We start from the raw sequence: 20,882 nt of genomic DNA on the forward strand, positions 1-20,882 counted from the left end.
TAGCCAGCTACCGCGTTTACAAATGCACATGGGGAAGGTACTCAATTTCCCAAATGTTTATTGTTCCCATTATGCACTGCAGCCAATGAAACTCAATGTAGCATCAGCAATAATACACCAGCTTGCAAGATGGGACCCATACAATGTATTTAAAGGAGCAATTTGTGAAATAAAAATGATGGCCAAGACAATTAACAGGGTGTAACCCTGCTTATCTTCATGAATAGTTCTCTGTCACGAACAGCTTGATACAGCTGCTGATTTCTGTTTTAGTTTATAATCAGTTTCCCCTCTTCATCAGCACAATGCAAAATGGTTGTAGATTCAGCATATGGGAAGAGATTCTAACTCCCACAGTTGAGCTTTCTTACACCTTAGTCTTGTGAAAGTCATGCAAAAGGACACAGGACAAAAGGGGCTCAATATTGCTTAGGTTTGAAACTTCCTCAGAAAACGTGACACACATCCAGCCAAAACACTAGGACAACAAATTTCAGTGAGGGCAGATTTTAACTGAATGAGGAAGTTAAATCCTAAACAAAGCAAAGTGGAAAGTTAAAGTCCAATTTTTCTGTGTGAAGTGACAGCAAAAATGACACCATTACTGAGCAAATTTGCTCCATGAGTTCACTAGTGCAGTATCAGAGCTGCTGACTTCAATGCCAAATTTTTAAAGACAGTTAGGCATGTAAATACTTTTAATCATCTGGTTTCTGTGACTAAAGTGAGTCTGGCTTCCTTTGGTATCTGTTAGCCATGCAGAGTTAATACCAGTGGAAGTAAAGAATTGCAAGTCTTTCTTTTATTTTTTTTTCTTACACAGCAGCAAAATGGTTTATCTCATCAGATCCACTCCTGCATGAGCACTGAAAGCTGGCATGTAAGTGTGGTACAGGTGTCACTGGGCATTTCATTTAGCTTCAAGGCTCTAAATTAAGGTGTAAGTAAAAGCACCCCAGCTTGCCTCTCAGAATTCAGGCTGATTTTCAGTTATAGCTGGTGATTAGGATGCTGGTGATTAGTTTGAAAAAATGGTCTTTGTGCTTAAAAAATAGGAACACCTGCTCTAGAATTGCTGTGGAACAATAAACCCCAAGTTATTTAATATAGTAGTCTGGTAAAAATGTGCACTTACAAGTCATAAAGGACTTTTCTTACAATCAAGACACCAAACAGACTAAGGAAAGAATTATGTGCAAAGGCCCTTCTGGGGCTTAAACCAAGGTAATCCTGAATTTGCCTAATGATGAAAAGGAAGTGAAATTGACTGTTAACTCAGTGAAACTGACTAGCTTGCTTTTGTTGATTCTCTGTACCAGAAGAAACCAGTAAAGACAGGGATGAAGAATAAAAGGTAAATAGGGGGTTTAAAAAAGCTTGGGCTACATTCAACCTAGCTGTCAGTTTCCAGCTGGACAAACTCACACATAGCTCCTTTGGTACTAATCCCTAGTGGAAACAGGGCTGCCATGACACAATTATCTTCCGCCCTAAGGGAACTTGTAGGTTAGCAACCTTCCCAAAAAGTGGGTGTGGTTGGCCAGAGGGAGGGAAGGGCCAGGACAACTTGCTCTTAAAAAAGCTTCTTTCTGAAAGGAGGATGACAATCATTCCTGGTAAGAAAGAAGGAAGGGCTAGGCTCCACTGATGGAGAAATCTGGAATAATCCATTTTCTTAAACTGCTGTGTGTCTGTCTAAAACACAAGGATTACTTCTACTACTGAAATGCAGCCACCTCTGCAGTATAACATGGTCACTATTTAACAGTGCACAGCAGCCCTCCTCAGTGACTTTGAGGTAAGGAGGGAAGAATAGCATAGCCACTGAAATATGGATCCAAAATGTGATTAGCCATTGAAGTGTAGCAAAGGGACAGGGGCCTGGGTCAATACCTCCAGCCTTACAAAGGGTGACAAGGAATTTTGAGGGATTACAGATGCATGCTCAGTGTTGGTTCTCAAGAGAAAGATGGTGACTCCTAATACTGCTCTTCTCTAATCCCACCTGAGGGCATTGACTGATTTGGAGCAAAGAGCACTGTCTACTCCAGTAAGCCTGCAGCACAGCCTCCTTTATGTTGGTGCATCTTCTACTACAGTGGTAGCCAACTGTTTTGGCAGGCATGCCACAAATTAGGCCACACCCTCCCAGAATGCCACTCTGATCCCCTTCCTCTGCCAGACCTGTAGCTCTGCTTTCTGCTCCCTCTCTGCTCCTTGTCTGATCTCCTGCTCTGCTTTCTGCATCCTTCCCTATCTGCTGTGCTGCCCATCCCCTTTCTGATCTGCAGTGTGCCACCCACAAAAGACTGCTTGTGCCACTGTTTGGCCACCCCAAACACTGAATCCCCCCAAACACTTCTGCCTTGGAGCCATTGGTTTTTTTGCACAGCTGGCATCTGTAGCAGGCAGTCCAACTCTGCTTAAGTGGCCAGATGTGATGATTATACAGTGCCCTGAGGCACTATACCTTTTGGGGAATGAAGTGTATCAATCCTGCCCCTTCCTGGTCATTTCACATGCTGATGGATTCCCTTCAGTACCCGATTATCTCCTTAATGGGACATGTGAAGCCTGCACCAGCCATGTTTGCTCCGCCTTTCCGCTCCAGTAGCTTGCAACTAGGCCTGCTTTATGGATTGGATGCAATCACTGACACCAGTCACTTTGGGAAGTCTGAATATAGAACTGGTAGTGACTACACAGATTTGTGGGAGAGCATGTGCTAAATTCAGAGCTTGCTGGCAACGTTCCAGCGGGTCCTAAAGTCAAGGGAAAAAAACTACGAAAAGGGGCTGGGATGATTCAGCACTGAGATTTTGCTGGAGAGTCTTGTGGTGTTTGTGTTCCTGGTGAGAATCCTATTCTGGTGTCAGTCTGGAGTGACTCCACTGACTTCAGAGGAAAGCAGCACATTCTGATCTTTGTGGTTTCTAAAGGAGAAGGCATCTTCCAGTGGGCTGCACTAATTCTTTGCAGCTGACTTCTCCTCTAGTGACCTGGAGTAAATTGCACTGAGAATTGCAGTAATTTGACACTCCCAGCTGCTGGCCTGACAGCAGAAAGACTTTTATGTAACTATTTAACTTGAGCTAAACATCAGATGTGCCAGACTCGCAGCTGGCAGAGCCCTGGATACAGCTGCTGAGCTGGAGCAAAACAGAGACAGCAAAGAGGTAGTGATTCCGGGGAGGGGGTTGCTTCTAGGCAATGGGAGAACTGTGTTAGCTTGCGCAGGGCTTCCAAAGCTTTGCTGTTTTGTGTGGCTTGGCTTTGGCTGGAGCATGGATGCTGTGCAACTCATTTATTTCACTGCTTAAGAATGTAAAATGCTTGAACCACTTCCTAGAACTATCTGGGCCTGTCTTATTTAACTCATTCCCTGCCATTGCAGGGGTTTGGGGTGTTGGTCTCTCTCTCCTCCTGTGATACTTGGTGGGTTTTGGGAAGTGTATAAGGGGAAGAGGGGGGCTTTATGGTGTGTTGAAGAGGCCAGAATGAATGTTTCTATGGTCCTATTCAAACTAAATGTCTGTTACATCTTGAGGAAACTGGACTCTGCTTCCTTCCAGCCCCATGCTTCTAAATGCAGGGGAAAATGATGCTCGGAACATTTCTGGCTAAACGTGGGCACTTCAGAAACTCATGTGCTGAATTCAGCTGTATCATCTTCCTCTCCATTCATGCAAAAAGCTGTTAATTCTTCTCTCTCAGTCTTTTCAATGGGAGTAGAAGGGGCTTCTAAATATTATTTACGGAAGGCAGAACAGCATTTTGTTGAATAGGTGTTTTACTTAAAGCAAATGGGAAGTAAGTTCTTCCCCAGCTTGTGGTTAGCACTGAAACCTACGTTTCAATGAGTTTTTGGAGCAGGACAGAATCCATTTAGTGTCTTATTCCAAAGCAATTTCTGAAGACAGAGAGTGGGCCATTCTTATTTCCCTTCCCTTAATAAATTTGACTCAGATTTTGCTATGGTGTAGATCCATGGAGCCCCAATAATTTAAATCATGCGATAGGGGTTTATTATAGGAAAGTATTATAGTTTATAAAAAATATATATATTTATATTTTTGTGGATGTTCCAAAGTGTGCTGGACACGGGGCTAAAGAACATGAATGGTCCTGTCTGTTTCTTTCCCCAAAGAAAAACTGACCTCTTTATTCATCGCAGAAACCTCATTCCCTGCTCCCAGCCTCTTTTCTTTTTAATAGATGGAATAAGAGAATTCCTGAATGGACCAAAGAATCGACCTGAAAAAATAATATCCTGGATAAACTGCTTTGGGCTTGTCTATATACACCCAAATATACTGATTTAACTTAAATTAACTGCATTATGCCAATGCAAACTCCTGTGTGGACCCATGTATATCAGTTGAAAACTGATTCTATTGGTTTAGCTTAACTTTGAGTTTAAATAAAGCATTTTTTTACTTTGCATTTTAAATTAATTGATTTAAAAATAACTTAAAATTTAACTTTCAGTGAAACCGTGCGTGCAGGCTGCCTGTATGTTCTGTTGAAGTAGGGTTAAGTTGAAAGCCTTTATCAGTGCTTTGAAGATAAGCCTTATCAGAGCATTGTTATAAAACTCTGAAAGGATGTTAAGAGTAAAGGTAACATTTACAAGGAACACCTACATTTGAAAGTCTGTGAGTCCACTTGATTCTGCTAAATTAATTTAATTGATTACCAGAGTATTAAGCCAGGTTTTGGACAGATGAGCTCAGTGTAATCACTGCCCTCCAGGTGAGACCTGACTTGGCATTTGAGAAGATGCAGATCTAAAAAAGCAAAGCAAGCAACAGAATTTTTTATTTAACTTAAAAAACACAATCTCTACCTCAGCCTTACAGGTGCCCGCTGTCTATCGTGAACAGCACATGGCTATTTTTGAGAGTTCACTTGTACATGGAAAATTGAATGTTTGGTGCAAGTAATTTTAGCTCATAATATTAAGAAGTTTTGAGATCTAAGACCTGGTCTCCACTGATGTAAGTATGTTAGCTAAGGGAGTGATTTTTCTAACAAAATAACTCTACTGATATATTCCTCAGCATGGATGCAGGGTTAACATGGCAGCTGCTGCTGCTGGTAAGTCCTGTCCTGAGTGCGTGATGTGAAATGCTGGATTCCACAGTGAGAAAAGCATATCTGGGGACCCAAGAGGATCTCTAACCTGATGATGTTAACTCCCTGGCTGCTGGCCATACCCAGAGCAGTGGTGTATTCCATGGGGAGAAGCTGATGAAGGAACTCCCATCCCCACTCCACTGCTGGAGCCACAAGTTCTGCTACCTCCATTTTGGCAACCCCCCTGCCGACCTGTTCCAGCATCCCCTCCCCTTTAGTCAGTATCCAGGGCTCATACTCTGCTTGCCTGCTCCTAAATACACTACTGTGTCCCAGCTATGTCAAGTACATATTGTTCTAACTGGAAAAGAAATCTGAGGTCCACAGCTCTGGACCTCAGAGCTTCCATTTCCCCACCCGTCACCCCTATGGAAGAAGATTCAAATTCTTTTTTATTTTTGAATAAAAAAGAAAAATTGATGTTCTGCTTGCTGAAGTTGTTTAAATTCTCATTTCTTTGATGTTTCCCAGCCAGTCAATTACAACAGATGGAAACTGTTAAGAACAGCAATGACCTCAATAGCATCCCTGCAGTGGAGTTCATTGATAAAGACACGATACCGGCCACATCCTCCCACAGCGTTGTTACCATGGGGCCTGAGGAAGAAGAAGCAGGAGACTTCCTGCGTTCTTTCCCCACCCGAGAGTCCCTCAGGTCCCCCCGGGGCTCTGTTGTGACCTTCCATGACATCCAGTACTCCATCAAGCAATCGAGCGGGTTCTTGTGCAGACGGAAAACAATGGAAAAGAAGATCCTTCACAATGTGAAGTAAGCTCCTGCAGCATGAAAACTTTTGTGGAGGAAAGACAGAATTAAATCCCAGTGCAAATCAGGTAGAGCTGAGAGGCACTTGACTGTCCCCATCAGAAGATTCTGTTTGGACTTCTTAGAGACTAGGGATAAGGAAGGAAAAGAGTTTACTGATTTCAAGGTTTGGGTAGAAAAATATTTTCCTTTATTTCCTAAACTGCAGCATTTGTCTGTGTCTAAAGTGAGACCCAAGCTGCGTGCTAAGCTCCTCATAACTCTGTTAGAGGTAACCTTATTTTTCTTCTTCCAGCGGTATTATGAAGCCAGGCCTCAATGCTATCTTGGGACCAACAGGGAGCGGTAAATCCTCGTGAGTATTCCCTCTGTACACACCACTTCAAATGGAGAATGAATAATTCTAGGTGGAAACTAGAATCCCCAAGGCATGGAAAGGCACTTCTGATTGTGTGGGCTAAGGCAGAGTGGGATTTAATGCCTTTCTATAGTGGGACCACTCTGGGGCCTTCCCAAAGGTGGGGCATGTGACACCCTAAGTTCTGCAGAGGCTGAGGTCCTGTGATCTATAGGTCTACATTATGAGTTATACAAAAAACTAGAACTCTTGATTCCAAAATGATACCTTTTTATTAGACCAGCTGATAAAAGGTATCATTTTGGAACCAAGAGTTCTAGTTTTTTGTATGTCTTTTTGTCTCAGACCAACACGGCTACCAAGTACACCCCTGATACATTATGGGTTTGCACTAATGGCTAAAATTACAGTGCAGACAAAGCCAAATCTTGGGCAGCAGACATCATGCAGCATGCAACGTGCTTGGAGCCAATCAGAAGACAGGCCCTAATAATTGCTGCTGGTGGGGTGGGTTATCCAGTCAAAAGAAAGAGCAAGTGTTGTGGTAGAATCAGTTCTGACCACAGAAGTCTTTAGATTTGGGCCAACCTTTTAAGGGCCTCCTTTCTTACCTTATGCTCAGATACCTCCATGCTGCTACTGAATTTAGGATTGCGGTTGTTTGCATTTAGATTTCTGTATCTGAGACAAGTGGCCTATCATGTTTTAATGTATTTAAAAAAAATAAAATAAAAAAAAAGTAATTTTTATGTAAAAGCTGCTTCTGTCCCATTCAAAAAACTAGGCCACTACAGGCATCCCATAATAATGCCTAGTTCCAGAAAAACATTCCTGGTTATTTTTCCCCCTTCCTCTAGCTGTGGGCAGCACAGGGCAGAATCTAAACATTGTTTCTTGTCTGAAGTCTCCTAGATGTGCTGGCAGCAAGAAAGGACCCCGCTGGCCTCTCTGGGAAAGTATTGATAGACGGTGTCTTGCAGCCTCCGAATTTCAAGTGCATCTCAGGATACGTGGTACAAGTGAGTATCCATTTCTGGTCTCTCTGCCTCCAGGAATGATGGGCGTGAGAAGTAATAGTTCCTGGAGAGGAGACAGGGATGTTCAAGAGCTGTTGAAATTTTTTTAAAGCATCTGCTGGAGAATAGAAAGGAGGAATCCACATACATATGTGGTAATATGGGACATTAACCTGGTTAACAAATCCCAGACAGGGAGGTCTCAATGACAACCCTGTCAGTACAGGTAGGGGGTAGTTCAGGGCTCTATGGGTACAGGCAACATTATCAGCAATAGAGCTAGCCAAGAAAACGTTGTGTATTTGTCTTTTTTTTTTCATTCTCTCCTTTCCTTTTGGACTTGAATAATTCAGCATGATTCAATAACTCAGTATCATATCATATCATACTAAATATGATACTATTCAGTATGATATGTTCCAGCACAGGGAACTGACCCTTGGTTCAGAAAAATGCTGACCTCATTTCATGGTTGACCCTTCTAAGTTGAATAGGTCGCTCTTCTCATGTTTTGTCACTCTTCTCATGTCCATAAATTTCATCCTGAACCTGAAAAAGTTTTAAGTCAGAAAATTCAGTTTCCAAGGGGGAGATCAAGACAGTTATCTGACAATAAGTCAGAGGATCATCTCTCCTCCTAAAGCTTTTCATCAGCCTCTAGCAGGAATGGTCTCAGACTTGTTTTTAAGGAACAGCACTTTGTAGACAAGAAGGCACAACTGAATCCTGGAAAGAGATCTGCATGGTGGACTTCAGTGAAGACCTTAGAATTCAGCTGGGAGACTGCTGGCAGTGGGAAAGAGAGCCATTCTGGATGACATGGCAACCAGAGACAGCTGAGTCTGAAAGCCATCCAAGTATGCTATTTAAACCAGAGGCTGACTACTAGGGCTGTGCGAAGCTTCAGGTGGTGATTCAGTTTGGAAGAGATTCAGCCCAATTTGGTGGCTGAATCTCTAAATCGAATCAGGGGACCAACTTAAAGATCTGAATCGATTCAAAGCTCTCTGAATCTTCAGCAAAGATTTGGAGAACTTTGATTCAGGCAGTCCCCAATGGCTGCAGCAGGGAGCTGCAGTCACTCTGAGCTCATAAGTACTAGGGGAGGGGGCAGGGGACTGTGGGGGGGACCCCTGCCAGCCCCCCCATGGCTGCCCCGCCTGCCCCAGTTCCAGGTGCTTTAAAAAAAAAAAGCCCTGGTGCTCAGTGGGTGCTGCTGGGCAGGGGGAGCTCTGCATGAGTCCCATCAACTTCCCCTGGCCCCCCCACAGCTGGCCCGCCTGCCGGAGCTCTGGCCCTTTAAGGAAAAAGAAAAGCAGAGAAGAGCCCTGAGACTCACTGCTCCTGGTGCAGCCTTGGGGCTTCAGGGGCTCCTGCAGAGCCCCCCACGTGGCACGGGGATCACCCCTGTCCTAAGCAGCAGTGAGTCCTGGGGTTTCTTCAGGTTTTTTTTTTCTTAAAGGGCTGGAGCTGGCCTGGGCGGGGCACCCGTGCGGTGACTGGGGGAGTGGGGAGAGGTTCAGGGGCTCTGCACGCAATGGGGGGCCGCAGGGATTGCCCCCCGCCCAGCACCACCTGCTGAGCCAGGGCTTTTTTCCCCCCCCAAGTCCTGGGAGCTGGGCTGGGCGGGGCAGCCATTGGGAGGGGGCAGTGGATGGGTTTGGCCTGGCTGATTTGGAGATTTGGCTGCTGCCGAATCTCCGAATCATATTCAGCTGAATCAAATCAGGATAGTGATTCAAATCATCGAATCGAATCACTGTCATCCGAATCCGAAGCAAATACTAGCTGCTTTGCACAGGCCTACTGACTATACAGTCTATGAAAGTCCTCAGCCAGAGGCTTGATTGTAGGTTATATATGATCAAATCTGTGTTGAATCTCAGTCTACTGGGCCAGTGGTCCTGAAATTCCCCAAAGGCTCCCGTAAACTGTGGTTTTCCTGTAAGAGTTCCCAGTTTGGGAATCCTTGCTCTCAAGTTTCTAAAAATAAAGCAGTCAAGAGTAACTTCTGAATGACTTACCGGTGGGCAAAAAATTGAGGTATGCCCCCCCCCTTTTTTTTTTTTTTTGGTTATAAAGGGATAAAGATGGTCTTACAGGTGACCATGTTTTAGACCTCTTTTCCTGCCTTAGAAACATTAGATATTTGTATGTGTATATTTTATATACGCACGCATAGGGACACTCAAAAGGGTCAGATGATTAACTGGTATAAATCCATAGATCTCTGCAGAGTTGCAGAAACTTATGATCTAGTTTACAGTCTTTTGAAATAATGATATCCATCCCAAAAAGCTGCACAGAGATTAGCAAATGTGACGGGTTTCCATCCAACTAATTTTGCAGCATTGTATTGGAGCTTTGCCCTTTGAGAGCCCATGGCATGATGTTTTCAGACCATGTGTTACAAAATCTGGTTGGATAAAAACTTAAGGACAATCCTGCCCCTATTGCTTTGGTTCTCTGTGGGATGGGTACTAGCTGTGAGTTGGAGGGGACTCTTGGCTCTCTGCTCTGCTCTACAGAAATCAGTGGGAGTTAAACGTATGCAGCAGGAGCCAGCTTGCAATGGGGGATTCAGCTAATATAAGCTAATGACTTTTTAATGGCTCCTCTTCAAGAGATGGATGCCGAGAACTTGCAGCTCTCCTTAACTTGTTGAACTGCTGGGCTCTCAGCCCCTCCAGTGACTTGACAATGCAAAGCTGTATCGCCTGCATTGCAAGTAGTAGTCTTGAAACAGCTGAAGGACTTGGTTGGGTCTATTCAAGTCTAATGCAAGGGTGCTCAAAGCCCCTGGCTTGTGGAGCCATGGCATCTGGCCTGCAGGGCTCCACATGGATTGGGAAATTTGGTGGCAGGGGAGTAATAGCAGTTAATACTGCCACCTCTCTCCTGCTGCCAGATTCCCAAGCCCCACGTAGCTGGGTCAGGGCCGGGCCTTGCCCCCTTCCTCTCATGTCATGGATGGAGCTAGGATGCTCCACTGCCCCCCTCCACATAGCTGAATTCGGTCCCGCCACACCCACCCTGCACACTAGATCCAGCCCACTGGCCAGATTCAGCACACAGGTGAACTGGGCACCACCCATCTAGCCTGCAAGGCAAAAAGGTTGAGCACCACTAGTTTAATGGGTAAAGCCTGGAATGGGAGCCCAGAGACATGGGTTCTAGTTACTGACCTGCTGTGCAACCTTGGCAGGTTAATTCCCTGCCTCAGTGTAATCCTTTGTGTGCCTTGTTTATTTAGCCTGCAAGGTCTTTGAGCCAGGGACTAGTCCTCATGACGGGTGCCCAACCTTGATCCCAGCTTGAAGTCACTGGGTGCTATGGACATTCAAATAAGAAAAATAAGACCCATCTTCAAGCTCTTCAGTTGCAAATTCCTATCATTTTCAGGATGATGTTGTTATGGGCACAATGACAGTGAGGGAGAATCTGCTCTTCTCTGCAGCTCTGCGACTTCCCAGCACTATAAGCTTTCAAGAAAAGGAAGAGCGAGTTACACAGATTATCAGTGAGCTGGGGCTGAACAAAGTAGCTGATGTGAAGGTGAGTGCTTGAGAGGCCTGAGCTCCAGACCAAGCTGGAGAATGCAGAACCCAGACTCCTTGCCCGTGTATGGTTGATTGGCCCTATACCATAGTAGGAATGCAGGGTTTCTCTGCTGAGCCTTTCTGAGTTCAGCAGCTAGAACCTTGCTCTGAGGTGCAGAGTTAATTGTGTTGATCTGCTTGGAAGCTGGTTCAGCTGTGTCCTATTGGCACAAGCCCTGGAGTGTACAAGTTAGAGAACAGCTCTGGGGTTGAGGGAAGTGAAGAACGTATTGGGGGCTGAGGGAAACAGTTAAGTGATGGAGGTAGCAAAAGCTGAGGTTTATGTTTTGATCATAGGAAGGAGGAGTGCATGGACCATGTCTAGTGTGCATGTGCTGTGTAGAATAGGATGAGACTAACAGTGCACCAACTTGTAGGGCTTTTCCATTTGACCAGTTGCTTCCTGGCTTTGTGCTACAGTTGAGCAAATTTGGGTCAAAGCCTGTGAGAGGGCAGAAAGGTCTAGGGATGGAAACCCCAGATGTGGGGCAATTGTCCCTCCTGTTCTATGCAAGTCTCTTATACCTTGCTATTTCTATGAATATCCCTGCCCTCTCAGAGGCAAAGCCATGGGACTTGCCTCCAAACCTGGCAGAGCCAGGAAGATCCTTGGAAGGTGAGAGGCTTCTGGGCAGTCTCTGTGCTTCCAAGCTGGCTCTGGTACCTAGCAGCTCCATCCTTCATTCAGTATGAGGTGCTGGTGCTCAGCAGTCCTGAAAACCAGGTGTCCTTTGATCAGGAGAATCACTGTGGGCATTAAGATTTGAAAATCTGGTCCTTGTCTCCACCTGACCCCTGTGTCCACTGTGTCCATTGAGGGTGCTCTCCACCACACCCTGGTGGACAGAGTGTACCTGACATGGTCAGGTCCCTTGAAGTTAATGGGGGGGGCGGGACTGCAGATGTCTGCCAGGCTTAATGCACACAACGTAGCCAACTCAAGACTCTCTGTTGTAGGTAGGAACTGAACTAATCCGAGGTGTGTCGGGTGGGGAGCGGAAGAGAACCAACATCGGGATGGAACTCATTACGGAGCCACCAGTCCTTTTTCTGGATGAACCAACCACTGGCCTGGACTCCAGCACGGCCAACGCTGTACTCGTCCTCTTAAAGAAGTAAGGGTTGGCTACACAGGAGTTGGCTGTGATTTTTGTTTCAGTTAATTCATGATAAAAGACAACGCTCCTATGCACAACAAAAAACACCATTTATGTGGATTTAATGCTGGTAAAAGAGGCCGGCCTGACAGACCGGAGACTGACATCTTCTCTTTCCCTAGGACTTGATCCAGAAACTTTTGAAGTCAGTGGGCTTTTTCATGGATGACTCTAAGCTCTGGTTCAAAGCCTTAAAGAATGGGGCAGCATGGACAACCACCGCAATAGCTTCTTGCTGCTACCAATGCCTCCCTGCTCTGCCTTGCAGAAGTCAGCTTGGTGGGTGGGTGTTGGATTTGGGAGTCCAGTTCTCAGGGGCTGATTATTTCTTGGTCATTCAGCTAAGCCTGTCATTAAGGACCTCCCTACTAGGGTTGCGCGAAGCTTTGGTCCCTGATTCGATTTGGCCTGATTCCATGGCCATATCTCCAAATCCAAATCGAATCAGAGGACCCTTTAATCTCTCTAACTCAAACTGGAACCCTCCAAACCGATTCGGACATAGAGACAGCTTTAAATGTTTTTTTCTACGTACCTCTAGGCAGCAGGGGCTCGTGAACACTGTGATATTGGGGCTCATGAAGCATCCCACAGAAGCATGGGAGCTCCCCAGTGCACTCAGCAGCAGACCCAGAAATGAACCAGAAGTATTTCCGGGTCTGCTGGGGAGCGTGCCGGGGGGCTCCCCCGTGACACCCCAGCTCAGTGACTGGTGCCTCCTGGGTCCGGGGGAGGCACCTGGGGTCCCCCTACAGCTGATTGCCAAGCCATGAGGGTACTGGGGAGGGAGGGAGGGAGCAGCGGAAAGCACGCTCCCTGGCAGACCCAGAAGTGGACTGGGAGTACTTCTGGTCCGCTTCCAGGTTCACCACCAAGCACATGGACAGCCCTCCAAGCACTCCTGTGGGAGACTTCATGTGCCCCAGCATCACAGTGATCTCGAGCCACGCTGGTACCTCGAGGTATGTAGAAAAAATTTTTAAAGCTGTGTCTATGTCCGAATCGCCGATTCTCTGAATCGGCATTGAATCTTCAGATTCGGATTTGGCCAAATCAAATTGGGGACAGCGATCCGAATCAACGAATGAAATCACTGTCCCTGATTCAGGCTGAATCCAAATTGAATATGGCCCATTTCACACATCCATACTCCCTATATTAGGTACATGAACCATGGCTGAGAGAGGATTTCATCCATAGGTTTTCCTCTTGTGGCTGAGGCTGCAGATAAACTGATTGGCTCTGACTATCCCATCCAGCTGTTTCCAGTAACCATTCCTGAGGCATTTCTCTTACTATTTGAGGTGGCTCTCTCCCTCCCTCTAATGTTTGCAGCCTACTGGCTAAGTTTTATAGGGGAAGCTTTATTCTGTTGTTCCCATTCTATCACTATTTGGTGGGAGAAAAGTCTTCACTGTACAGGGCCACCAGTGGGCATCAACACTAAAGTCATTAGCAGAAAAATATAATGAAACAGCAGCCAGGAAACATAAAGGAAAGTAAGGTGATACTGGTTGGTTTGACCTCTGTAAAGAACAGAACTCAGTACAAGAACTAAGAAAAATCCACCTGAATGGCCAGATCCTCAGTTAACATAAGCCTATGTAATGCTGTTGATTCTAGTAGAACTACTCCGATTAGACTAGCTGAAGTCTTGATACCTTGTCTACTGGGGAATTTATTTACTCCAGAATTTTCTTTCTTAGCTCCTGTCAAGTTACAGCAGATTAGATTATTTGGTTGTTTGGCATGGGACCACCACAGCTCTTTGAGATTACTGAACTCTTCTTAAACATGACATTTGAGGCCTGGAATATTTCCTTGCATTGCAGACTTTCAAGAAGAGGTCGAACCATCATTTTCTCTATCCACCAACCTCGTTATTCCATATTCAAGCTTTTTGACAGTCTGACGCTGCTAGCATTAGGAAAGGTGCTGTATCATGGGCCAGCTCAGCAAGCACTGGAGTATTTTCGTTCTGTGGGTAAGTCTAACATGCAGGTAAATCAGTGATCATCACTGTTGTATTTTAATTGTTTTGGCTCAGAATAGGGAAGAGATCAGTTAATAAGCTCATTTAAATTAATTCCTCTTCATGATACTTGCTGGTGATGGACTAACTCTAGCCCTGTTCAATTGAATTCTGTACTTTTCAGATACTAAGAGCAGCCATGTGCAGCTAGTCTAACTTATGTTAGATAACAGAAAACAAGAAGGTAAAAAATTAATGTCTTGTATGACAGCACAGTGCATCTACAGGGATTGCCACATCCACTCTGCCTGACACAGTGATGGCAGACAGCACGATCTGAGACATTTAGATGTGCAGTCCACAGAAAGCAAGCTTCTAGCAGTTATGTAGCTGTGCACATCTCACATAGTATAATCTTGGTGTAGAGTGATTTGCAGACCACCTGAGATCTGTAGAGATGAATCCAGTGCTTCCCAGATCTGAAGTTAGCTGAAAAAGATGGAGACAGAGAGGGCAGATCATATATGTATTTTTTTTAGATTAGAGATTGTGAGAAATACTGCAATTGCCTGTGCGCCATTTGGCAGGTAATGACAACAGGGTTTGCATGGTTTCTCTTGATTTAGGGGGGAAGTATGGAACAGACTCCTGGATTCTGTTTTCAGTGTTACCGCTGACCTGCTAGATGGTATCTTTGTACTCTGCTTTGCCACTTTTGCTGTCCTGTGCGCCCCTTGCAGTGGGTGGGGGAGGCGGGGGGGAGGGGGAATCATTGATTCATAGATTGTAAGGAGTTGGAAGGGACTTTGCAAGATCATTGGGTCCAGCCCCACTGCACTAGGCAGGAAAGATAACAGGGACCAGGTGACCCCAACAATGGGGACATCCAGTTTCCTCTTGAAGATGTCCAGGGTAGGTGACTGCACCACCTCTGGGGGGAACTTATTCCACAGTCTGGACACTGGGGATGGGAAGTCAGCTGGGCTGACTTCCCATCCCCAGTGCTAGATTGCACTGGGGGTGGGAGGAAGCCCAGCTGGGCTGCTATGCCATGCCGCACACTACATCACACCAGGGGTGGGAGGCACGATGTAGTGCAGGGGATGGGGCAGCAACCCAGCTGGGCTGGCCTCATCACCCCCTGCTGGATCTTGTGCTGGGAATGGGAAGTCAGCCCAGCTGTACTGACTTCCCATCCCCAGCCTGTTGTCAAAAACTTTCGGCTTTCAAAATGTTTCAACCAGCCTGGTTTTGTTTCAAGGCTATTTCAACGGCCTTTGTTTAATTCCAATTTTGCTGTTTCAACCTTGAAATTGGTTGAAACTGTCAAAACGAAACTGCCAGCAAAATTTTGCACAGCCCTATTATCTAGTATGATTTTCCTTTTAGTCAAGTGAAATACTGAAGCAAAGTAATCATTCAGGAGTTCAGTTTTCTCCTGAGTGTTGGCAACCAGCTGTCCTGAGTTGTGAAGCAATGGTGCCATGCTTCCATTTGTTTTCCTTCTGTTCCCTATATACCTAAAGAAGGACTACTTATTGTCATTAATTTCTATTGCTAGTTTAAATTCAGTCACCACCTTAGCCTTTCTAATCTGCTCCCTACGAGTACAGACAGTTGTTGTATAGTCCTCTTTGGCGATTGTTCTGAAGTTCCATTGTTTGTATGCAACTTTCTTATTTTTTCAAGAGGACCATGATATCCCTATTATGCAAAGAGGGGCTTTCCAGCCCTTCTGCTACCTTTCCTCCTCATAGGGAATGGACTTCCTATTAGGCCTGTGCAAAATATTGCTAACTGTTTCACTTTGATGCTGTTTCAACTTCTTTTGCGCTCAAAACAGCAAAACTGAAATGAAACTAAGAGCTTCGAAACAGCCTCAAAACAAAATGAGGGCAGTTGAAATGTTTCAAGTTTCAAAGCTGAAGCTGAGCTTGCCTGCAGGGAAACAAAGTAAGAAGAGGGAGGGGGAAGAGTGGGGAAGGCCTGCTCTCATATTGACTGCGTAACTGGCCAGTGACTGATCCTTCCCTGAGGACCATTCCAATCCCAGTGCTCTTGGGGAGGGATGGAAAAACAGCATAAAAAGCAGCATTGTCTGAACTGGGCCACTTTCTGCCTTGGGCCAGTTACTGAGCTGTCTTTCAGCAGCATCAGACAACAAAGGCTACCATTCATTTCCTACTTGCTAGCCTAGCAAGTGGGATTTGCTTTCTATACCCTTTTATTTTATTATATTTGATTCCTTTCAATTTATTCCTCCCCCCAAAATCCTTTTTGTTTTTATTAGTCTATTTTGATTCTTTTCAAATCTGTGCTTTCTCTCACAGTGTGCATTCCATTCACTGTGCAGGGAAGCACAGCACAATTATATTGAATATTATAATTTAGAATTTACATAGGAACTCATATATATGTTTATATATTTTTATTATATTTATTACATACATACACGTGCATACAATTATCAGATAACATTACAGAAGAAGACAGATTTTCCAGCACACCAAGGCAAAGAAACATATCATGAAGTGTGCTGGAAAGGCAGCTGGCAAGCTTTCAGGAAGGGATGGAAGAGGGGGTAGAGGGAGAGCTGTAAGTTTTCCCCCCCCCCCCAAACTGAGATGCAGGCTCTTTGCTACAACAAGCAGGCATGAGGCTTCCACTAGTTGTACAGGAAGTAAGGAGAGAGGAGCAGTGCCAGTACCGCTGCCTGTGCCTGAGTCTGCATCCCCTCCAACAACACCAGCCATAACCCCCCACCACCACCATGACAACAAGCAGCAGCACCAGCGTAACAGTCTTCTCCACCCCCACTTCACTTCCTATGTTGAGCCTTCCAGTGCCAGAGGAAGAGCTGGAGCTGGATGAGTGCCATAGCAAGGGAAATTCTGGGGAAGAAGGGAGAATCATCTGAGTTTGTGCTCCATACCTCTTAAGCTTCCCCTAGAACTAGGTCTCCTTCCCCAGAAGGCACTTCAGAGGAGGTTGAGATAGAGGGTGCGAAGGCAAGTGGCTCAGCTGAGTCCGCTTCTCCTGTTACTGTGCTTCTGCCTCCTAAAGAGGGAGAAATTGCAGCATGCACACATGCACCCACACCCCAGAAGCGAGCAGGTAGTCTGGTCTGAGATCATTTTGAGCTGATAGATGATCCCACAGATGCTATCTGCCTGCACTGCTGAGCCAAAATCAGCCAGGGCAAGGGAACAGAACATATGAGAACCATGGGGATGCTGACGCATCTCTGCAGGCACCACCCCCTTGCTCTTGCTCCTCCTAAGCCTGGCACCAGTGGGAGGATTCCCAAAAAGAAGTCCCCCTCTCACTCCAAAGCCCCCATCCCCCTGAAGCAGAGGCAGACCACCCTGGAACAGTGGGGGGGAAGGTGGACAGAAAGGGGGGCGCGTTGCAAAGGCAACTGAGATCCCCCAGAGTACTGGGGAGATTCTTGCTGTGGATGGCCAGCCCTTCTCCTAAGTTGAGTGTCCAGGGTTCAGACCGTTCATGGTGCTTGTGGCCCCATCCTACCAAGTGCCCACATGTACCACCTTCAGCAGGACTATGGTGCCCTCCCTGTATGAGGCACGCAGGGAGTACTTTAGGGAGGAGCTGTACAAGGCAGATCCGCAGGTGGCCTTGCACTTCACCTCTGACATCTGGAGCAGCTGGGGTGGAGATCATGCCTACCTCTCCCTCACAGGGCACTGGTGCGACCAGTCAGGCCATCAGTGGACTCTCCTTCAAGCTGAGGTGATGGATGAGTCCCACACAGCAATGGAGATCATGGGGGCCATGAACTGCTTAGTGCAGGGGTGGCCCATTGGGCAGGGCAAGCTTACCCGTGGGTTCACCCGGTTCATGATGTCAACTTGGTTGGCATCTACTGTGTGGCACACAAGTTCCACCTCATTGTCAGGGACACCTTGGAGGGGGAGAGGGCTTCTGGTGATGGTGCCAGCACCACCAGCAAGCTCATTTCAAAATGCTGGAAGGTGGCAGGCTACTTCCAGCGGGGCAAGATGCTACGGGACAAACAGGCAGAGCTGAGCATCCAGCAGCACAAAATCATGCAGGATGTGGAGACTCGGTGGAACTCCACATACCTGATGTTCAAAAGGCTGGTGGAGCAACAGAAGGCCATCCATGAGATGGCCTTACTCGGGGAGATTGGGGTCAGTGTCCCTCTTAACAGAGCTGAGTGGGATACCATCTCTCACATCTTGGACTTCCTCATGCCCTTCCTTGAGGCTGCCGAGACCCACAGCACTGCCGATGCCCTCCTTAGCCAGATGATCCCTGTAGTGAGGGAACTTCAGAGCCAAATGGAGAACTTCCAGGAGATCAGAGTTCCTGACTGGGGCAAGCCACTGTCACCAGATGTGCAGACACTGATGAGGCGGCTGAAGGAAGGCATCAGGAAACTCAGCTATAGTCAATGAGAGCTAGGAGTGCTGAGCATTTCTGAAAGTAAATGCCCAGGGCTAAGCACCCAAATCAGGATAGACTTTTTTCGAAATGTTGGATTTGAACTAAAGCGTGTGCCTAAGTTTTCCCACCTGAACAATAATAACTTAACTTTCCTTCCCAGAAGCATTGCTGTTGCTGGTTAAAGTGTGTAAAGTGACCAAAGGTCCATGTAAAAAAAGCATCCTGGAAAAGCAATGTATTTTTCCAGTAATTCTCAACCAAGGTGTCACAGATCCTTTTAAGGGTGCAAAGTGCCATGTAATGTTAGCACTGTTAGGTGTGCAAACACCTACATGTGATTCACAAGGTAAACAGATTTCAAATAGAAATCCATAGTATCATGACCATTCTGACCTATTGTGATCTTTCTGGGTCCTTTGCATCAGTAGAATTAAAGATTACTCTGTTGTTTTTTTGATTAAGGAAAAAACAAATGAAAGCTAAGAGCTGGCGTTTTCCAAGGGGGCCTTAAGTATGAGATCAGGAGCCACTGTATTATTCTAACCACTCCTCCCTAAGAAACTCTCTCTCTAAAATGCAAATGTGTTCTTCTTGCTATTGTAAAAGGGTATGAATGCGAACCCTTCAACAATCCAGCTGACTTCTTCCTTGACGTGATTAATGGTGACTCCACTGCTGTGGCAGCAAGCAAAAGTGACTGCAGAATCACAGAGTATGGTGAGACCCAAACAGGTAAGACTGGAAACAAGAAATAAATCGTTGGCTGAACTATAGGGGAAGTTCTAAGAAATGACAATAAATTTTGATTTTTGTTTGTCTCTAGTGGGTTATGGAATAGAGAAGATCCCACACAATTTACTGATTCGTTTGATGCACTGGTTGGGGAAATTTTTAGCTACTTGCACGATTTCACAATGATTGCACACTTAATTCATACAACACAATTTTATTTTTAAATTCTTTGCTACACATATAACACTGCTTAGCTTTAAGAAATACCACAAACATTAAGAACACAATAACTACATATATCAGAAACGATGCTCCAAATGCACTTCCTTCCCAAACAATGTTATAAGAATTAGTATTACAAAAACAACTACAATTACAACTAAAAGTTAAATTTGAATCAATACTATTATTTTTCATATTATACTTACAATCCTAGAATTCCGAGAATCCAAACACCTAGATATGGTTTCATTCCTCAGTAGTACAATTTAATGGGTTGGCCTCAGTAGTACGGTTCAATGGGCTGGCCTCAGCAGTTCAATGGGCTTGCCTCAATACTGATAGGACTAAGTCCCCTTCCTTCAGTCCCTTTCGGGTGCTCCGTGGCTTCAGTGTGAACTAAGAGATTTGTGTTCATGGAGAGGGTGGTTCAGGTGATCAGTCTGATCCAGCCTACACTTGCGATTCTTTCTCCGTTGTTCTGCAAGTGAGGTTACCTCCAAATTGGGACAGTAGGTTACAGTTTTTATTGAGTGAGTTGCTGTCTTGGGCCCCTCCTACCCAAACCTGTCACTACTCCCAAATTTGGGCTCAGATCTTACTCAACAGATTCTTTTGCTTGGTAATCAGTTTATTTTCTTGACCATTTTAATTACTTTGGGGAATTTCCATATCACTGAATTTACTTTTATTTCTAATCTTTTAAAAGGCTCCTAGGGTTTGATTTCTCGGAATGTGGGATGTTTGCTTAAGGGTCATTTTTAGGTTAACTTTGTTAAAGGCCTCTAAAGATAAAATTCAAGAGTTAAGACTTTGAGCAAAGTCAGGACCTTCCGCACATAGGCCAAAACAATGGCCTAGATAAGAAGATAAATCTTGTCTTCTTCCTAAACTGGCTAATGGGGAACTATTACAAACATTCAAATATTACATTCAATATGACATTGTTGTTTTTTTCCCAGTAAGTGACTGCATAGTTGGGGGGGGGGGGGAGGAGGGTTAATTGCAGCACCTTCTCACAGAATCTTAAAATGCTCTTAAAAAGTGACTAGATATTCATAGATTGTTAGGGGCTGGAAGGGACCTTGCAGATCATCAGGTCCAGCCCCCCCGCTCTAGGCAAGAAGACAACTGGGGTCAAGTGACGCTAGCGATGTGACTGTCCAGTCTCCTCTTGAAAACCTCCAGGGTAGGTGACTGCACCACCTCTGGAGGGCGTTTATTCCATAGTCTGGACACCCTGACTGTGAAGGAGTTTTTCCTGGTAATAAGCCTGAAGCAGCCTTCTAGGAGTTTGTATCCATTGGTCCTGGTCTTCCCCAGGGGTGCCCTAGTGAACAGTTGTTCACCAAGCTCCTGATGCATTCCTCTGATATAACGGCACACTGCTATCAAGTCCCCTCGCAACCTTCTCTTCTTTAGGCTAAAGAGGTGTTGACAGCCTGACCTGCACCATGGCTGAAAGGGACCTAGGGGTAATGACTGACCATCACATGAAT

At 45.5% G+C, this 20,882-nt stretch overlaps 1 protein-coding gene across 3 annotated transcripts in view; it reads left to right on the top strand.

Moving 5' to 3' along the window:
• The window catches only part of LOC102562948 (broad substrate specificity ATP-binding cassette transporter ABCG2), a 43,456-nt gene that overhangs the window by 8,010 nt on the left and 14,564 nt on the right, over positions 1-20,882 (top strand). Inside the window, exons 1-8 of one of the 3 annotated variants that reach the window (XM_014605043.3) lie at positions 2,871-3,176; positions 5,608-5,905; positions 6,198-6,257; positions 7,165-7,279; positions 10,679-10,831; positions 11,833-11,990; positions 13,865-14,016; positions 19,039-19,164. In XM_014605043.3, the coding sequence (XP_014460529.1) occupies positions 5,625-5,905; positions 6,198-6,257; positions 7,165-7,279; positions 10,679-10,831; positions 11,833-11,990; positions 13,865-14,016; positions 19,039-19,164 (1,045 nt within the window). In that variant the 5' untranslated portion in view covers positions 2,871-3,176; positions 5,608-5,624. Of the gene's footprint in view, positions 1-2,870; positions 3,177-5,607; positions 5,906-6,197; positions 6,258-7,164; positions 7,280-10,678; positions 10,832-11,832; positions 11,991-13,864; positions 14,017-19,038; positions 19,165-20,882 lie in introns of those variants that run through there. The other 2 variants (XM_019499426.2, XM_019499427.2) reach the window with 2 other exon arrangements.

This window comes from Alligator mississippiensis, chromosome 6, assembly GCF_030867095.1.
Source record: "Alligator mississippiensis isolate rAllMis1 chromosome 6, rAllMis1, whole genome shotgun sequence".
NCBI classification, from domain to species: domain Eukaryota; kingdom Metazoa; phylum Chordata; order Crocodylia; family Alligatoridae; genus Alligator; species Alligator mississippiensis.